The 17059-nt window shown below is 47.5% G+C and overlaps 1 protein-coding gene across 1 annotated transcript in view; it reads right to left on the reverse strand.

Moving 5' to 3' along the window:
- Positions 1-1291: 1291 nt before the first annotated feature.
- The window catches only part of GALNT2 (polypeptide N-acetylgalactosaminyltransferase 2), a 269778-nt gene continuing 254010 nt past the window's right edge, over positions 1292-17059 (reverse strand). The window contains exons 14-16 of the mRNA XM_049868655.1: positions 14405-14531; positions 8247-8366; positions 1292-4170 (exon numbers count right to left, since the gene is read on the reverse strand). Of these exons, the coding sequence (XP_049724612.1) occupies positions 4015-4170; positions 8247-8366; positions 14405-14531 (403 nt within the window). The 3' untranslated portion in view covers positions 1292-4014. The remainder of the gene's footprint in view (positions 4171-8246; positions 8367-14404; positions 14532-17059) is intronic.

The following is a 17059-nucleotide window of genomic DNA, read 5'->3' on the forward strand; positions in this document are numbered from 1 at the left end:
AGAAGCCTGCTTGGATTCTGTGCACCGATGCCCTGCTCTGAGCCTGCAAAGCGTCTGCTGTACTCTTCTTCCCTGTCCTAGGCCCTCTTCAGGACCACACTGAGCATTCATGGAAGGCCGCTCAAGCAGGGAGCACACACGGCTCCTAAAGGGGTGCTGATGGATACTGCAGAATGACACGGGACCTTTCTGCTTCTCAGAGCCAGAAGTTTGGTTGTCCCACATAATGGAGAAAGAGGATGGATGAATGTGGTCTCCAGAAGGTTCAAAACGCTCACCTGGCCCGTTCCTTTCAGCTCTTCACACCTCTCCCCCGATCTCAATCCAAATTGCCCAATAAAGAATCGCTGGTTTTGTGTTCCCCCGACACACCTGTGGCACAGGGATTTAAAAACCCAGGAGGAAAAATCTCAAATATCTTCTGATGGCATTGGCCAGCTCCAGATGATGGGTAAGCAGAGGTGGATTGACCAGGACACAAGGTACACAGGGGCTTACAATAAGCAAGGTATGCAAGGGCTTAATTGTGTTTACTGATCTGTGGAGCCCTGGTGGTACAGTGATTGAGAACTCGGCTGCTAACCAGAGTGGGGGCAGTTTGAATTCACCAGGCACTCCTTGGAAACCCTATGGGGCAGTTCTACTCTGTCTTATAGGGTTGCTATAAGTTGGAATCGACTTGATGGGCAACAGGTTTTTTTTTTTTTTTGGTTTTTACTAATCTGCAGTACACAATTTCACATAGGTTTCACATCACTGGTGAAATTGTGCACTGCAGATTAGTTAGTAAGCACAAGTAAGCCCATGCATATCTTGCTTATTGAGTGATCTGTCCTTGCTGGTAAGCAAGTATATATTCTTAAAATATGGTAAAAACTGTAAAACACTGGACACCTGGTTTTGGAGGGCAGGCTCTGGGTCCAAGGGCCAGGGCTGACTCCAGGTGCAGCATTCTGAACAGGTGAGCTGCTTCCAGCACCAATCCCCACCCCTCCCGTAAAATGCAACGCATAATGCTATCTCATTAGTTACTGTGACCACCCAACAGGAATGTTTCGCTCCGAGTCTGACCCACCATAAACACTCCCCGAATGACAATGCTTATTAATACAAATGAGAAGAAACAACAAAAAGGCACAGCAATAAAAGTTGGATGCAATTTTAAAAGTGATAAAAAATGGTAACTGAGCAGGAGCCAGAGAAGACAGACTACAGTTACAACCTCAGACACAGTCACATCCATCCTATAAAACCAAGAAAAACTACAGACATCTTTATCTATAAAGTAGCATCTCTTTATTTAAGTTAAACAATTTTCAAGGATGGTTTCCATCTATAAAATGAACAAAGTACAAGCTCTGTACAGCAGTTCTTTTTAAAAATCAACTGGAAAAAAAAATTACCAAACTATATTTTAAATTTGCAAAACATACTCACAGATACCATCATTTTAGCTTTTATGAAGACATTAGAGACCACCACAGAGAAGACAACCTTGTTACACTTTGCTTGACGGGTTCTTAGGAAAGAACTTTTAGTTTTAAAAATGAGGGTAGGAGGGTGGGATCGTCCCGATGACTAAAAAATAATGCAGTCACAGTAAGTCACTTTGGCACACTGTGTCATGTAAACATAGTTCGCAAAGGACCCCTCCCCAGCAGACGTTGAGGCTGCCTCCCAGGGCACAGCCGGCCCGTGGGATTTGGTGGTCACATCCCTACGGTTCGATAGACTCTGGGCGGGATGGGGTATGGGTGATGGATTCATCAAGAAACCTAATTTTAAAACAAGCCAAATTTATTTTACATCAATGGGACCTTTTCCCTAACAACAGTAGTAGAAGCTCACAGGTGACAGGGTCTGACAACAGAACCCAGGTGCTCTGGGCTAGGGATTCACTCCTGCCCTCAATCTGTAGCCAGTGGCCTTGCACAGGTACCTAAGAGTGATTTTCCTTAGACTCTCCCCAAACCTATCTGTAGTCAGGATCAGTCTCTAAAGATAGAAGCATGCAGAATTAAATCCAACTTGTGGCTATTCTGTTCACTCAGAATACATCTGGTTGCTGGCAGGGAGCAAAATGGAGAAGACAAGGGACAAAGACAACCCAATGGCGTCCCTGCTGTAAACTCCACCATCACAAAGCATACCTGTGTGGGGCTTCTGCAGTGGAAGAAGGAAGACTGACAACGTTCCCTTCTCTACAAGGAATGGCAGGAAAGGCCAGCACTGGTCAGACTCAACTTAGCAGAATCTTCTAAGCCACTTCTAAGTCTGTGACTGCAGCAGTCCCTCTGAGGGGCAGACAGATGTGCATCTGTGCATGCACATTAAAACCACAGCACTCTGCTCGCTGCTGGGCCCACCAACTACCTCAGAATGGGATATCTGGGTGCGTGGGTGGGTGACAGGGGCTGGGACAGGGGGAGGGAAGCAAGGCAGGACCATAGGAATGGCCAGGGGGTCACTGTGCACAGGACTGGCTACTCTGTCATTGCTGTGGGCACCACAGAAGCATGGTGGCTCCCTAGGACACCCTGGGCAGCAATCCAAGCACCTGGCCTGTCTGCTCATTATTTCAATTCAAAACTGTGTCATGGTTTATACGGAAATCTTCAACTTAAACTACAAGGCTCCTATTTTTTGCCCTGAATCCTCAATTTAAGTTAGCTGGTGTTCTTTTGTTGTTTTGTTCCTTCCTGATTCTTTACCCGAAGCTTCCAGAAGTGGTTATTGTGGGGCAGGGGAGGAAATGCAGATGCATCCCCTCTTGCACTTGGGTGGGGCCGGGGCAGGCAGGCCAAACTCCAGGCCCACTGTAACCTTGCTGGTGTTGCTCACACACCAGGATGCCAGTTACACAGAAGCTGTATACCAGGCTTGTGTTCAGACAGAGGCTAATCACCCACCTTCTGCTGACAGCTCAATTAATCTGAAAGCCCAACATGCAGGGCCTCCAATCATCACTAGCCCAGTGTGTGCGTGGGTCAGCTTCTAATGCTGTCTGTCTACCCTGTCAGAGGGGCAATGGGACCGCGGCTTGAGGGGAGCTGTGGGGTTGGTTGTTTTGCCTTAGGGAAAAGTAATTTAAAAAGACCCAAAGCATGTTTCTCAAAATGAGTAACCCATACAGGTTTACAGACACCAACAGCACACAAAGTGAATTCCAAGACACAGCAGCAACTCCAAGCTGCAGCCAGAGGTGCCAGGGGGCAGGCCAGTGGTCTGAGCCACCTCCTGCCTCCCACGTGCCAGCTGCAGGAAGTCAGGACTCCATCCAGCTGGCAGAAGTAGCACCTACTGGCTGATAAGGCTCCAGGAGGCAATGGGGCCCCCAAAGGGCTCCAGTCCCTCCTCCTCTTCTCGAGTGTGTGGGCTACTTGGTTGGGAGTTTACAAGATGATGGTGACCTGCAGAAACCATAGGGAACTGATGGTAAATTCTTTCTTAATATAGATTTATATTTAGTGTCCCATCATAGAAAAGTTCATATTCAAATATAGCAAGTACATTACATGGAGGAGGGGAATCTGGGCTAGGAAGACAGTCAGGGACAGAGGGGCAGGGGGTGGGAAACGTCAACCTGCAAAATGACATGATTCGGTTTTGTGGGATCATAAATGATTCGATGGGATCGCACGTGGAGATCTCAGGAGTCCTCCGCTCTGCGGAGCATCGACATCCCGTTTTCCCTCCTGCCTTCCAACGTGTCCTGGGTGGGGCTCGGCTGTCTGTGAGACTGCAAAGTGGAAGCTGGAAGGAGGAGGGGACGGCTCCACCCTGGAAGGGGCGCCTGGCCGCAGGGGCATCCAGGGGGGCGGGGGGAGCTGCTGCCGTCTCTTCTCTCCCCTTCTGTGTCCGCACAGCCCCCACGTCCTGCTGAAGTTCTCCAACTTTCAGACGTGATGGAATACTGAGGTATATAGTTTCGTGGAAAGTTCAAGAATCATAATCAATAATGTGATCTCTGACACTTAGCCAGTGGGACAGGAGCCAGGGTGCACGGCTCTGCCGCTACTGTTGCAGATTGAGTGAGAACTTCCACTGCTGGGACAGGGCGGGGCCGCAGACCTCCACGCTCAGGCCCCCACTCTTGGCTGTGCGGCTGTCCAGGCACAGGTTGCTGCCCACGTGCCGCAGCTTGGAGTTGCCCTCAATCTGCTCCCATTTCTGCAAGACATGGGGGAAAAGCATTACCTCCGGCACAAGAACCAAATAAAAGAGTGAAAGCAGACCCATTGTCAAGGTCGTCTTCACTGCGTTCAGAACAAAAACAAGCTTGTTTGAGCAAACTCTGATCACCAAGGGCCGTAGTCAGGACAGCTGAGGTCCATACTCCCTGGGTGCCGCTGAGGCCAGAAGGGGAGCACATGCTCTGCTTTGGCCTCTCTTGCTCCCTCCAGCCCCCTCTTTGGGTGCTCCCTGCTCTAGACCCAGTGCTCTGCGCATGCCCTCAGTCAGCAGGAAAGTGACAAGGCCTTCTACCCAGGACGGTTGCTGCTGTGGGGCATTTGTATCCACTCACAAGAAGTTCTGCTCTAATGTGTCACCCAAGGCAGGCACCCTGGGAACTCAGCCAGCTCCAATGGGGTGCTCAGTCCTGCCCCCAGCTGTTGTAAGGTGGCCCGGAGCAGAGGAACGGAATCAGGCTGAATGAGAGGGAAAGAGGCTTCTCGATAGCTGTATGGCCTGTCTGCTCGCCTGGTGTGTGGACCTCTCCTGGTGTACATGAGAAACCTGTCTCAGCCACCTCACACTCCTCACTTGCAAAGTGTGCACCCCGCATGGCCGCTGTCAGGCAGTATCTGCTCGATTCTGAGTGTGCCACTTATGAAGTACAGGCTGTAATATCTCCCTACTGATGTGCACACGTACACATGCACACTCACAGCCTAAACCAACCAGCCAACCAACCAAACCCTACAAACCCATGCTAAAGGAAACCTGAAGACGACCCCTTTGCCAGGTTTAGCAAGTAATATAAATAAAACCCGAAAACCACACACACTGCCGTTGATTCCGACTCATAGCGACCCTATAGGACAGAGCAGAGCTGCCCCATAGAGTTTCCAAGGAGCGCCTGGCAGATTCGAACTGCTAACCTCTTGGTTAGCAGCCATAGCACTTAACCACTATGACACCAGGGTTTCCAATATAAATATCCCCATTAAAAAATCTCTACAGTTTGTTCTTATTAAAATTCCTCCATTAATGCAGTCTGTGATTCTAAATAATTTTTTACACTGTATGCACTAAAGTTATGTAGGTATTTTTGCAAATCCTTTTGACACTCTTGCCTCCCTTTCCCCTTTGACTCTGCAAATGCATACGTAACACGAACACACAGACGTGCACAGAAACAAAATACTCCCACAGGCCAGGCAAAGTTGCTTAAGGAGCCTCTTCTCAAATGGCCAGTGATGGAGAAGAGAAGTCAGAGGCAGGCAGAGGAGCCAATGTGCAGGAAACCTGGAAGGGTGTTCCCACACGGATCCATTTCTATCTATGCCCACGTCCTACCCACAGCTCTGGCCAACAGTGAACATGCAACACCCTCAGGTAAGTGTGCGGGGCTAGTCCACATACCCATCATCTCCTATCAGTGCCTCTTTCACTGTGTCGCTCTTTCTGCTGTTTGCGTCCATTGTCGTATAAAGTTTGTAATGTGGCTGCCAACATCCATGCCACTTTGGAAATGCCCAGAAATCAGTTTGACAGAGAATATGGAATCTGATTCCATTCTCTGTGGGGACTCTGCCTGTCAGGTGTCAAAGCATCATTAAATGAAGGGCCTTAAAACAATGTAACCAAACCCCAGCCCTATCCTTGGAAGGCAAATCTGTCAACTCTGACCAGTCCACCTAATAGAATTGTGGTGGGGGAACTGATTTCTAAGACAGCCAGATCTGACTGAAATGGCCCCACCCCCTCTCTCTAACAGGCTGAGTCTCCGGGCTAACAACCTCGCAATCCCCATGTACACACACCACACATCCAGAAGCACTCACTGCCTGAAAGTTGGCTTCTGTCCATGGAGCCTGTAAGGGGTGCTGATTATGATTCCCCAGGCTGGGGTTGGAGCAGGAGCACCTGTCAACTCTTGAAATAAAGCAAGCTCTTCCTAAAGGGTAACTCTTCAAGAGATGAAATGTCTATTTGTTTTTTAAAAAAGGTAAAAAGATTTGGAGACCAGAAAACATCATCACTTCTTTACATCTCCAAAGGCTTCTTCACTGTCTCCATGAGGTCCGGGAAAACCCAGTTCACTTTCAGCACGCGGAGCTGAGTACTGGGCTCACTGGGTGCCAGGCCTGCCTAATTCCAGGTGGTCGGGAGCCAAGGGGCAGTGGCTTTCTGCTGTTTTAACAATCTCTTATTCAGTAGGGTATTCAAGTCATGTAAGCGCATCATCAAATGGACCCATGTTTGCGGATGGCTTGCAGTGAGCAGGAGAACGGCCCACTGCCAAACACAGGCGGGACTTCAGGAGGCCGGAAAAGAGAGCGCACCAGAGTTGGCTGGGTGTTTGGAGATGGATGGATGAAAGATGGCCCTTTGCAAACATTTCTTTGATAACTTAAACTTATAACGATGTACAAACGGGCAACTGAAAGGGCACTGGTTGGAGAGTTAGGAGACCTAGTTCTAGCCTTGCTTCTCCCGTGTGACCGTGGGAGGAGGGATTCAATTTCTGGGCCTCTGCATCCCATTTTGTGAAATAAGTGTTGGATCAGGGCCTGCTGGGGTTCTTCGCTCTGACAGGCTCTGTGCCTCGGTTTTCTGGGCCCCATCCATCTCAGTGAGAGATGCAGCATGACAGGCATGCTGGAAGGGCCTTGCATGCTTGTGTTCCTGTTTCCAATGCTCCGTATTACCCCGTGTCTCAGGAAAGCAGTGTGCCTCCAAGTTACCATCAGGGAGTATGTCAGAGAAAACTAATTTAGGAACAGGTATAAAATATATTCTGAATAGTTTGGAAAAAATTACATGCACAATATATATTTAGGTGTGTGTGGGTAAAGCCTCATAACTTTGAACTTTAATCATTTAGAATTTTTATAAATTTAAACAGAAAAATTCAGTGAATAAGTAAAAACATGTAATTTCTATTTAAATTATTCAGTGGCATGTGGAGGAGAATGATAAAATAACTGGAAGCAAGCAATGCTGTTAGACCTTTGGCTTAAGAAATTAAAGACTCCCAACAGGTCTTTCACTTTGAGGGCTATCAGTCTGAAACATGCCAAGAACAATAATCCAGTACAGAGCTGCTTACTCTGGTGGCAGTATTATCAACCTCGCTATTTTCAGTTATGACTCATTTTCCTTTCTAGTCTATGCGTGTGGGTGTTTCACTAACATCATGGATAGGGTAATAATGTGTGTTTTGTAAACAGAGTTTCACATCAGGGTTTTCACTGACTCAGGCCAGCAACTCTTCTGCTGATCCATGTGGGTGGATTTCCGGATTTCTGCACCCTGGGCCATCTTGTCACTGCGTGGCTTGGCCAGCACTTTTCTTTAGATTTTATGGAGAATCTATGGGCAGCAGGACCCAGCTTTGTCCTTGTTTCTCCCCACTCCTGGGTGGGAGCTCCGCGCCTCCAGACCCCAGGGTTCTGACAATCTCTTCCCAGCCACTGTGCCCAGCATTCAGAAGCAGCAGCCCCGTGTCCCCTGCCAAACCTCATGAGACAACTCCCAGGGTATCCTGGGCACCATGGCTGATCCAAACAAGTACTGAGAAACGGGCCAACAGCATTACTTATCCCCCACACAGTGGAGGGGATGACGTGAGAGCCCCCCTCACGGGCCTGCCCAGGGCAGGTCCTTACAGAGCAGCAGCACAATCTGAGTGCACAGTTGGAAAGTACGGTCCTGCCCTTTCACGCCAGATAGAGGGTATGGCCCAGACATGGGCCCATCAAGAGGCCAGGGGAGACGCTGCCAGGACTGGTGCTGTGGTAGAGGTAGCTGTGGAGGGGCCGAGGAGACAGGGCAGATATACAGAGCCAGGAGGCGAGGCAGAGATCAGCCCTCCCCAGCACACAGGCCCCTACCCACACCCTCACCATACTAATAGCACAGTGATCTATCAGATGCCCCCTGCACCCCAGAACCATGTGGTAGGCTGGGGGACAGAGGAGAGCAAGCCGCTCACAATGGGCAGCTAGACACTCAGCAAATACACACAGACACAGTGCGACTGTGGCTACAGGAGGCACGAGCACGACCGAGAGCCTCACCTGTCTGCTATCGTTTTCTCTGCAGCCCTGCAGCTTTATGAGAGAGCCAGGCGTGCGGTCCACCACAGTAAGGCACAAATCCATGTGTTTCACCGACTTGTCCTTTGTTAAGGCCCATTCCTAGAATGCAAAACCAGAAATCAAATGCGTACACAAGGTGCAATACGACAAAAAAAAAAAAACTAACGAAGGACCCCAATAGTGAAATAAATAACATTGGGGAGCGAAGATTCCGAACTCCTGAACCAAATCAGAACCAACAAATGACTTTCTGGTTAAGGGCCAGTCTACAGATGGGGATGTCTGGGGGTGGCCTCATACTTGAGTACTAAGTTCACCTACTGATGTGCAAAAGCACTTCGTAACTAGAACTAATGGTATTAACTCAGCCCAAAATGCAAGTGAGAGGTCCACACTCATGTTTCTATAATGAAACATGAGCTGTGAAGACCCTCACTGCACTGAGCTTGCTACCCACAAGGGGGACAGTTCCCTGCCCCCATGCAGGTATGCTGTGGGAAGAGTACTTACCAGGGTGGATTGCAGTGTGTGAAAATTATGAATTATATAATCAAGCAAGATATATATATTGTGTGACTTCATAACTGAGCACTAAGTTGAGCTACTGATGCTGGTAAAGTTCTTTCAGAACCTTAGGAATGGATCTATGTATTTATATTTCACATACAGATACATACACACACTAGCTAATATTTACTGAGTGCTTACTACGTGCCAAGCACTATTCGGGGCTTTTTTTACAACAGCCCCATGACAGACTATTATTAACCCCATTTGATAGATGAGAAAACTGAGGCAAAGAGTGCTAAAAAACTTGCTTGTGATTTTTAAAAATATAAACATACACATACACACATATATGTTTACATGCACGTGTAAACGCACGTAAGTATGTGAAGGTCTGAGAAGACAGGGTTGAAAGGAAAACCTTTTCAAATACTAAACAAGACCACCTGTGAAGGCAGGAAGCCAGAGAACAGAGAGACCAGTGAATGCCACAGGTACAAGGGGAGCTGGGAGCTAGAGGGTTAAGGCTTCCGACCAGTGCTCCAGGGCTTGACCCAATGGTAGGGAGAAACACCCAAGCCCTCTGGGATCAAGAAGGAACAAAGCTTCTTTCAACTCAGAATCCCATGACGTTGTCCCCAGCCCTGTGCACCACTCTGCTATGAGCCCACGACAGTGGCTCCACTTTATTTATTCCCCCATCCATGACTCTGTGGAACCCCTGTGGTGACATGAAGCCCTCACAGGGCCAGGACATGGCAAATGGACAGCCATGGCTTTAGGCATTAATAAGCAGTATGAAGAAGTGTGTTTTCTTTTTTCTTTTCTCCAGGGACAGAGGTAAGGAAAGGAATAAATAATCCCCTAAAGAGCCTCACTGTTTAGTACCTAAATCATCCTGGAACAAACTGTTTGTTAGTAGAAAACCACAAAAACCTCAAGTTGAAAATGTGCACACCTCACACAAGCCCTCTGTGAGGTGCGCTGCCTAGATTCCTAGGGTGTCTGCCAGCTGAAAGCACGGCGGTGGCAGACCTGGCCCAGGGCTCAGGGGAGTGGCCTGACCTTGTCGCTGACTTGGCTCACTCCCTAACAGGAGCAGTCCTCTCTCTGGACTTCAGTTTCCTCACCTTTCAGTAATTAGTGTTTCTCAAAGTGTGTTCCATGTGCAATTCTATGAAAAATAGGTTCCAAACCAAATAAATCTGGAAACGCTGAATACATGCCACATTTCTCTTTTGAAAATTCACAGGCCCCAACAGGCCAAGAGAAACAAAAGCTGCTTGCCCTGTTTAATTGAGCACTGCCCAAGCTTACAACTGGGAACACCCCCCAGCGGCTCTGGGCACCAAAGTGTGGGGGTGCATTCTCAGGAAAAGGCACACGTGGGCCCAGGTGATCCCTGAGAGTCTGACTCTGACACCCATTGTGCGGCACTTCCACAGTGCTGGTGAAGAAGCCGGCTTCCTTGTATAGCACCCACAGGTACTCAACTTCACCCAGGCTTAAGAATTCAGAGACCCAAGAAAAATCATTTATCAAAAAATACTTATCACGCCTCCAGTATGTATCAGCCCCTGTGTGCGACAACGGGCATACAGAGGTGCCCCACCTGCATGGCTAAGAGGAGACAGTGATGGTGGCAACCACCTCTGTACAGAGAAAAGCTTTAAGTTGTTCTTGCAAGTGCTTGCTGGGAGATGCTGGAAGGTTTGTTGACACCGGTTAAAGCTCAGGCCTGGTGTTTCTACAACGTCCTTGCTATTGTGTGCTTAATTGTTTTAAAAACAGACTTTACACCGCATTCCAGAAAAACTAATTTAGCTATGCAAACAAGAGAGCTAGTTGCCACTTAGCTCTTTTATTGCATTTCAATTATTTGAATTTGTAAAAAAAAAATATATATATATATATATAAATATTTAAGGAATGCTTTTTTGAGCTGCCACTCTTAAAAACATGGTCATTAATCTTCTTATGTATCTGTGTATCTGCTGAGCCTTAGCCAGAAACCAGATAACAAAATTCACTCTTCCAAAGCACCGTGTCCTAGTTCCAGCTAGGAAATGCTATTTACCCTCTCATTTCTTACCCATGGGAACACTACTCAAAAGAGCTCCGCACCCACTCACTTCAGAAAGGAGCTGCGCACAGTGAGCTTGCAGGCTGGAAAGCCTGGGCAGTGGCGAGCATCCTCTCTGGCTTCTTAATCCCTCTGGAACTGCCCAGTACACTGGCGGCTACCCACGTGTGGCTATTTGAATTAAAGTTAAATAAAATCATAAAAACTCACACCCTCAGTCTTACTAGCTGCATTTCAAGTGCTTAACAGCCACATGTGGCCGGTGGCTACAGAACTGGATGGGCAGATAGCGACATCTCCATCATCACAGGAGGTTCTATTGGCCAGCGCTGCTCCAGGAAGTAGCTCACTGGGTCTCCTCAGACAGGTCTCTGGAGGAAGGTGGTCCCAGGTATGTGGGCAAAAGAACGTTGCTACTAGCTCATGTGTCTGTCTCTTCACTAGAAAACCGGTGTTGCTCACTGGAATCACCTAGGGGAGCTTTAGAAAGTCTTGATGCCCTCCAAACCCCAGACTGACCGAATCAGTGTTTGCGTGTGTGGGACCCGACATCAACATTCTGTAAAAGCTCTCCATTCTCTCCCAGTGTGCGGGTTGGAGGACTACTGAGAACCAGGGGGACTGCTGCCCTGACTGTGAGTTCCTTGATGGCACTGTGGACCTCGAGGGCCTAGCATAGTGCGGGACACAGAGGTTCTCAGCGAGCGTTTGTTGAGAAGGAAGGAAAACCCCTGATGTGAGAAGAATAATGGTCTCACAGGAGTAAAAAGGAAAAGAAACAAAGAAGGACTGAAGGGAAGTACCCTGCCATGCGCCCTTGCTTTTTCTCCAGAGCCACCCTGAGACGGCACTGGGGCCTCCATCATACAAGGCAGGAGGGGGCCCTGGGTACCACGCAGCTCTGCCTCTACTGCTCAGTGCCCCATTGTGAAGACCAGCCAAGAATACAGCTGAGAGCAACCGCCTCTGGGTGGCCTCTTGCATGGGCCCCATCGACTTCCTCCCCAAAGTACATCCTCAGAATAGCTCATCACCAATGAGCTCCAGCAACCTAATTCATTTTCTAAACAGGGACACCTCTGAGCCCAAAATTACACAGGCCACCAGTGTACACTGTGATGTCCTGGGCAAGCCAGGATGTGTGGCCACCCTCCCTTGGGGTGCTCAGAGATCACCATCCAGCAAGGTCTCGGGAGCCAGAGGCCATCTCACATCTCCTGACCTCTGCCTGCCACTGCAGGGGCCTGACTCTCTGTCACTAGTTATCACCTATGGAGTGAAAGGTATGGTCCATTCCCTGAGGCCATGCTGAATGGGGGCAGCCTGAGCTGGGTGGGGAGATGCTGACCAGGGAGAGGTGATGGGAGTCCTTTAGGAAGAGTTGGGGACATTTACTTCTTTTTAAATGCTCCATGGAGTCAGACCAAGGCACATCACTTCCTCGTGGAGCTGCTGAACTATGAAGTATTGACCCCTCTCTATCTTCAACTGAATAATCAAAACATTTCCCATGTGCAGAGGAAAACCACAATAATTATCTGGGCAGGGGAGGCACCCTGAATAATGAAAAGTCCCCAAATAACAGTTAGGAAATGATTTGGGTCAGCACTTCCTCCATTTTATAACACATGGGGCTAAAGTAACACCCCCGTCTGAATTATCCAAATTTCGGAATTAATGACATGCTGCCACACTTTGAAGATTCCTTTTCCTTCTTAAACTTCCTGAGAATTAGGTTTATCTTTTCTTTTGACAAAGCTTGCTTTTCAGAGGGCATTTTAGTATTCTCATCATGGTTATAGATGTTAACGGGTAGAGAAATCTCTCCCTAACTCACCGCTTTCCCCACTTCCATACTAAAGTCCCAACAGCGCAGAAGGAACAGCCCCTCTCCCCTGGCTCTCCCCAAACAAATCTAGACTAGAATGGGAACGGTAACAGTACCGCACCAAGCTCTGGCCTCACCCCATGCAGGTGAGAATGCAAGACGATCAGATAGCAGCCTGGGTCTTCCAACAGTGCGTGCAAACTACATTTCACTGCTGTAGCCTTGGACTGAAAGCCCGTGAGGACACAGAAACATGGTAATGCCCAAGGCAGAAATGGCCCCTTCCCCTACCCAGAATACACCATCTAGCTTTTTATTCCTTTCATCTCATGTCTTCTCACTTCCCTCTCCTCTGCCCCATTTTACTTCCTTTCCTCTTCTGGATTCCTCTTTCCAAGTCCACACCGAGCACTGTGAAACCTGGGACAAGAATACAAGTGTGGATCGACACGCCACGTGTTTAGTTACTGTGGCTGGCTCAATGCCAACCTGAGGCCTTTTTCCAGAGGTCAGGACAGAGGCCAAGCCTGGGCCTAGTGGTGGCTGGGCTTTGTGGGGGAAAGGCAGTACAGGGCAGGGCATGGGAGCACGGGGCCAGTCTGGGCCCTGCAGTGCTCGGTCTGCTTGGGCAGGACAGGGAGGGCACGGACCTGGTCAGCCCTGGGGTGGTGGTCACCCCTCCCTCCCACACTGGTCTGATTTAGGATGGTCTAAGCAACTTCCACACCTGCATCACTATGAGCAGGAAGGCGCTCAGGCCTTAGGGGAGCACAGTCTGCCTAGGCACTGCTGGTGGTGATGGTAGAACAGGCAGCTATAAACAAATGCAGGCACTCTCCTTTAAAAATAGTTCTACATAAAAAGTTCTGGGATCGATACATTTGGGATACACAGGCTTAACTTTTTTTTTTTTTATTGCCTTTTTTCTACCTTTTTAAAAATTGCAGGTCCTCTTAGAGCCTGGCAAATTTTCAAGAAGAGGATAAGAGTACATAGCATTGCACAAACTATTTTGTGCATAAAGCCCACTTTTTAGCAAATACTCACTTAACACCTTGTGGGAAAACAGGCCCTGGAACACTGGGGGACCCACCCAGATTGGGGCCTACCCAGTCTTCACTTCTTCCTCTCCTCCCCAGAGATGAGATGAGAGAAGGTGCCTCAGAGGAAGGTGCAAGTGTGTCACACTGAAGCCACTGATAACGAACACTTCAAAGCTTAAGCTATTATTATCTAAGACCGCACTTAGCTCATCTCTAGGCAAGGGGCAATAATTTTAGCAGCAATTGTAGTGACCATTTGTTAAACACCTATTAAGGCCTAAAGTTAGGCCAGGTCTTTTACAAACATGTTCAGAGACCAAGGATAAGACACAGAACAGGGTTCTGGGGGTGAGGACACACAACAGGGAGGACAGAGCTGGCAAGACGAAGACAGGGAGGAAGGCCAAGCCCACTAACCCTGCACTTGGCTGGACAATGGGAGCATGGTATCGGTGAGCAGCCAGTGCACCTGTTGAGCTGTGGCAGGGCCCAGTCCCTAAGCCCCCGGGAAGCTGAGGCTGATGGTGGTGCCAACAAGGCAGCCTCTCATTTGCACCCAAGGCTGGCTGTGTCAGGCACTTCTGAACACAGGCACATATCTGATTACAGGGAGAGGTGGCAGCAGGATTCCAGCCTCGGGATCCCACATCCCTCCCCAGTTCACCCACATACTTACCTGGTTTCCTCCAGCATTGTGACACTCGTACACTCCAACGACACCATCGGCAAAATGTCCCAAAGTGTCGAGGCAGTTGGTCCCCTGCTGCAAGGCCCCAAAAGCAATGTCCTGATGGTCTGGAACCCTGAAAAGCAATGTAAGAATCACCTGCTGAATTCCCCAGATGTGTCGGCGGCCCTCCACCAGCAGTTCTGTACGGTGACTTCACCACAGCATCAGAAAGGCCAAATCACCAGGCTTTGCCTCCTCTGCCCACTACACATGAGGGATGGGTCACTGAGACAAGGTTTGTCTTCATTTCTGTATCAAGAACATTTTATGGAAAGGAAAAGTTCTGAATACCCTTTGATATTGGTCTGACAGAAGTCATTTAGAAAAGCCATGAGTATGATCAGATCTGGTTGCCTCTAACTTTTTTTGTTTGTTAAATTGTGCATCAGGTGAAACTTCACAGAGCAAATTAGATTACCGTTTGGTTTGTACATCAAGTGTTTCATGGCCTTGGTTTCATTCCCCACAACGTGTTAGCACTCTCCCCATTTCCACCCTGGGTTCCGTTTCCTTTCTTCCTGATTTTCCACCCCTTCCTGACTTCTCGTCTTTGCTTTTGGGCAAGCATTGCCCTTTTGATATCGTACTGATCGTTCTAAGGAGCCTGTTCCTCTTGGGTGTTACTGTTTATTTTATGGGCTAGTCTATTGTTTGGCTGAAAGGTGGTTCCTGGGAATGGCTTCAATTCCAGGTCAGAAGGGTTTCTTAAGGCCATAGTCTCAGGGGTTCCTCCAGTCTCTGTCAGGCCAGTTAAGTCTGGTCTTTTTTGTGAATTTGGTTTTTTGTTCTACATTTTTCTCCTGCTCTGTCTGGGACCCTCTGTTGTGATCCCAGGCAAAGCAACTGGTGGTGGTAGTCAGGCACCCTCTAGTTCTTCTGGCCTTAGGGTCATGTAGGCTGTGGTTCATGTGGTCCGTCAGTCCTCTGGATTAATTGCTCCCTTGAGTCTGGTTTTCTTCTCTCTCCTTTGTTCCAGATGGGAACAAAGTTCCCAATAGTTTTATCTTAATGGTCGTTCACAGGCTTTTAAGACACCAGATGCTACTCACCAAAGTAGGAGGCAGAACACTGTCTTCATGAACTATGTTGTGCCAATTGACGTAGATGTCCCCCAAGTCTATGGTCCTTTGCTTTCGTGCCTAGAACTTCATCCCGTGAGGTGTTTGGTTATGTCTAAAAGGTTTCCCTGACTGTGTGTCTTGTGTGCTCTATTATCCATATTAATACATGAAGAGCATCTACAGTCATGTTTATAGAAATATCTACCACCAAACCTGTACCTGCCAGTGGGTGTGCTCCCTTACACCGTCCCACACCTGTTGGCATATCTACCTACCTATGCACCCATTCATAAATTATTGTTAATACTATTTTTGCAGGATTGTCTATGCTATAGCAGTTACTGTAGTTGTCTTTTATTCTTCCATTCTTCTCAGTGTTCTCTCTTGCCTTGGTTATGCTGTGCTGACTTTTGTCATATTAACATGTGTCTTCTATCAGGTAGTTTTCCCTCCCCCCTCCCTCCCATCCCTGGTAACTATCCAAGCATGTTTTTTTCTTTTTTCTGTGTGTAAACCTTTTGGGTCTCTATGAGTCAATATCATAACTTGATGGCAGTAGGTTAAACCTTTTGTTGTTACCATATATAGTGATTTCATATGTATCCCTTCGTGATTGACTTATTTTGCTCAGCACAGTGTCTTCCAAATTCATTCATGTTGTGAGATGTTTCAAGGATTCATCATTATTCTTTATCACTGCACAGTATTCCATTGTGTATATGTATCAGTTTGTTCATCCATTCATCTTTTGATGGGTATTTAGGTTGTTCCCATCTTTTTGCTACTGTGAATAATGCTGCAATGAATATGGGTGTGCACATGTCTATTCGTGTTATGGCTCTTATTTCTTTAGGGTATATACCTCAAAGCGGGATTGCTGGATTACATGTTGTTTCTAATTCTAGCTTTGTGAGGATGCACCACACTGTTTTCCACAGTGGTTGTACCATTTTACATTCCCATCAGCAGTGCGTAAGAGTTCCAATCTCCCCACAACCTCACCAATTTGTTATTTTCTGTTTTTTTAACTGGTGCTGGTTATGTCAGGGTGAGATGATAGCTCACTGTAGTTTTGATTTGCATCTCTCTAATTGCTAATGATTGTGAGCATTTCTTCCTATGTTTGTTAGCTGCCTGAATGTCTTCTTTGATGAAGTGTCTGTTCATATCCTTTGCCCATTTTTTAGTTGGCCTGTTTGTCTTTTTATTGTTGAGGTGTTGAAGTTTTCTATAAATTTTAGAGATCAGACCCTTGTCAGACGTGTCATAGTCAAAAATTTTTCCTAATCTGTAGGTTCTCTTTTACTGTCTTGGAGAAGTCTTTTGTTGAGCGTAAGTGTTTCATTTTTAGGATGTCTCATTTATCTAGTTCATCTTCTGGTGTGTGTATATTTTTAGTTATGTTTGGTATTCTATTTATGCCATACATTAAGGCCCCTAGTGTTGTCCCTATTTTTTCTTCCACAATTTTTATAGTTTTAGGTTTTCATTTAGGTCTTTGATCCATTTTGAGTAATTTTTATGTATGGTGTGAGGAGGT

Source organism: Elephas maximus, chromosome 24, assembly GCF_024166365.1.
Source record: "Elephas maximus indicus isolate mEleMax1 chromosome 24, mEleMax1 primary haplotype, whole genome shotgun sequence".
Lineage (NCBI taxonomy): Eukaryota > Metazoa > Chordata > Mammalia > Proboscidea > Elephantidae > Elephas > Elephas maximus.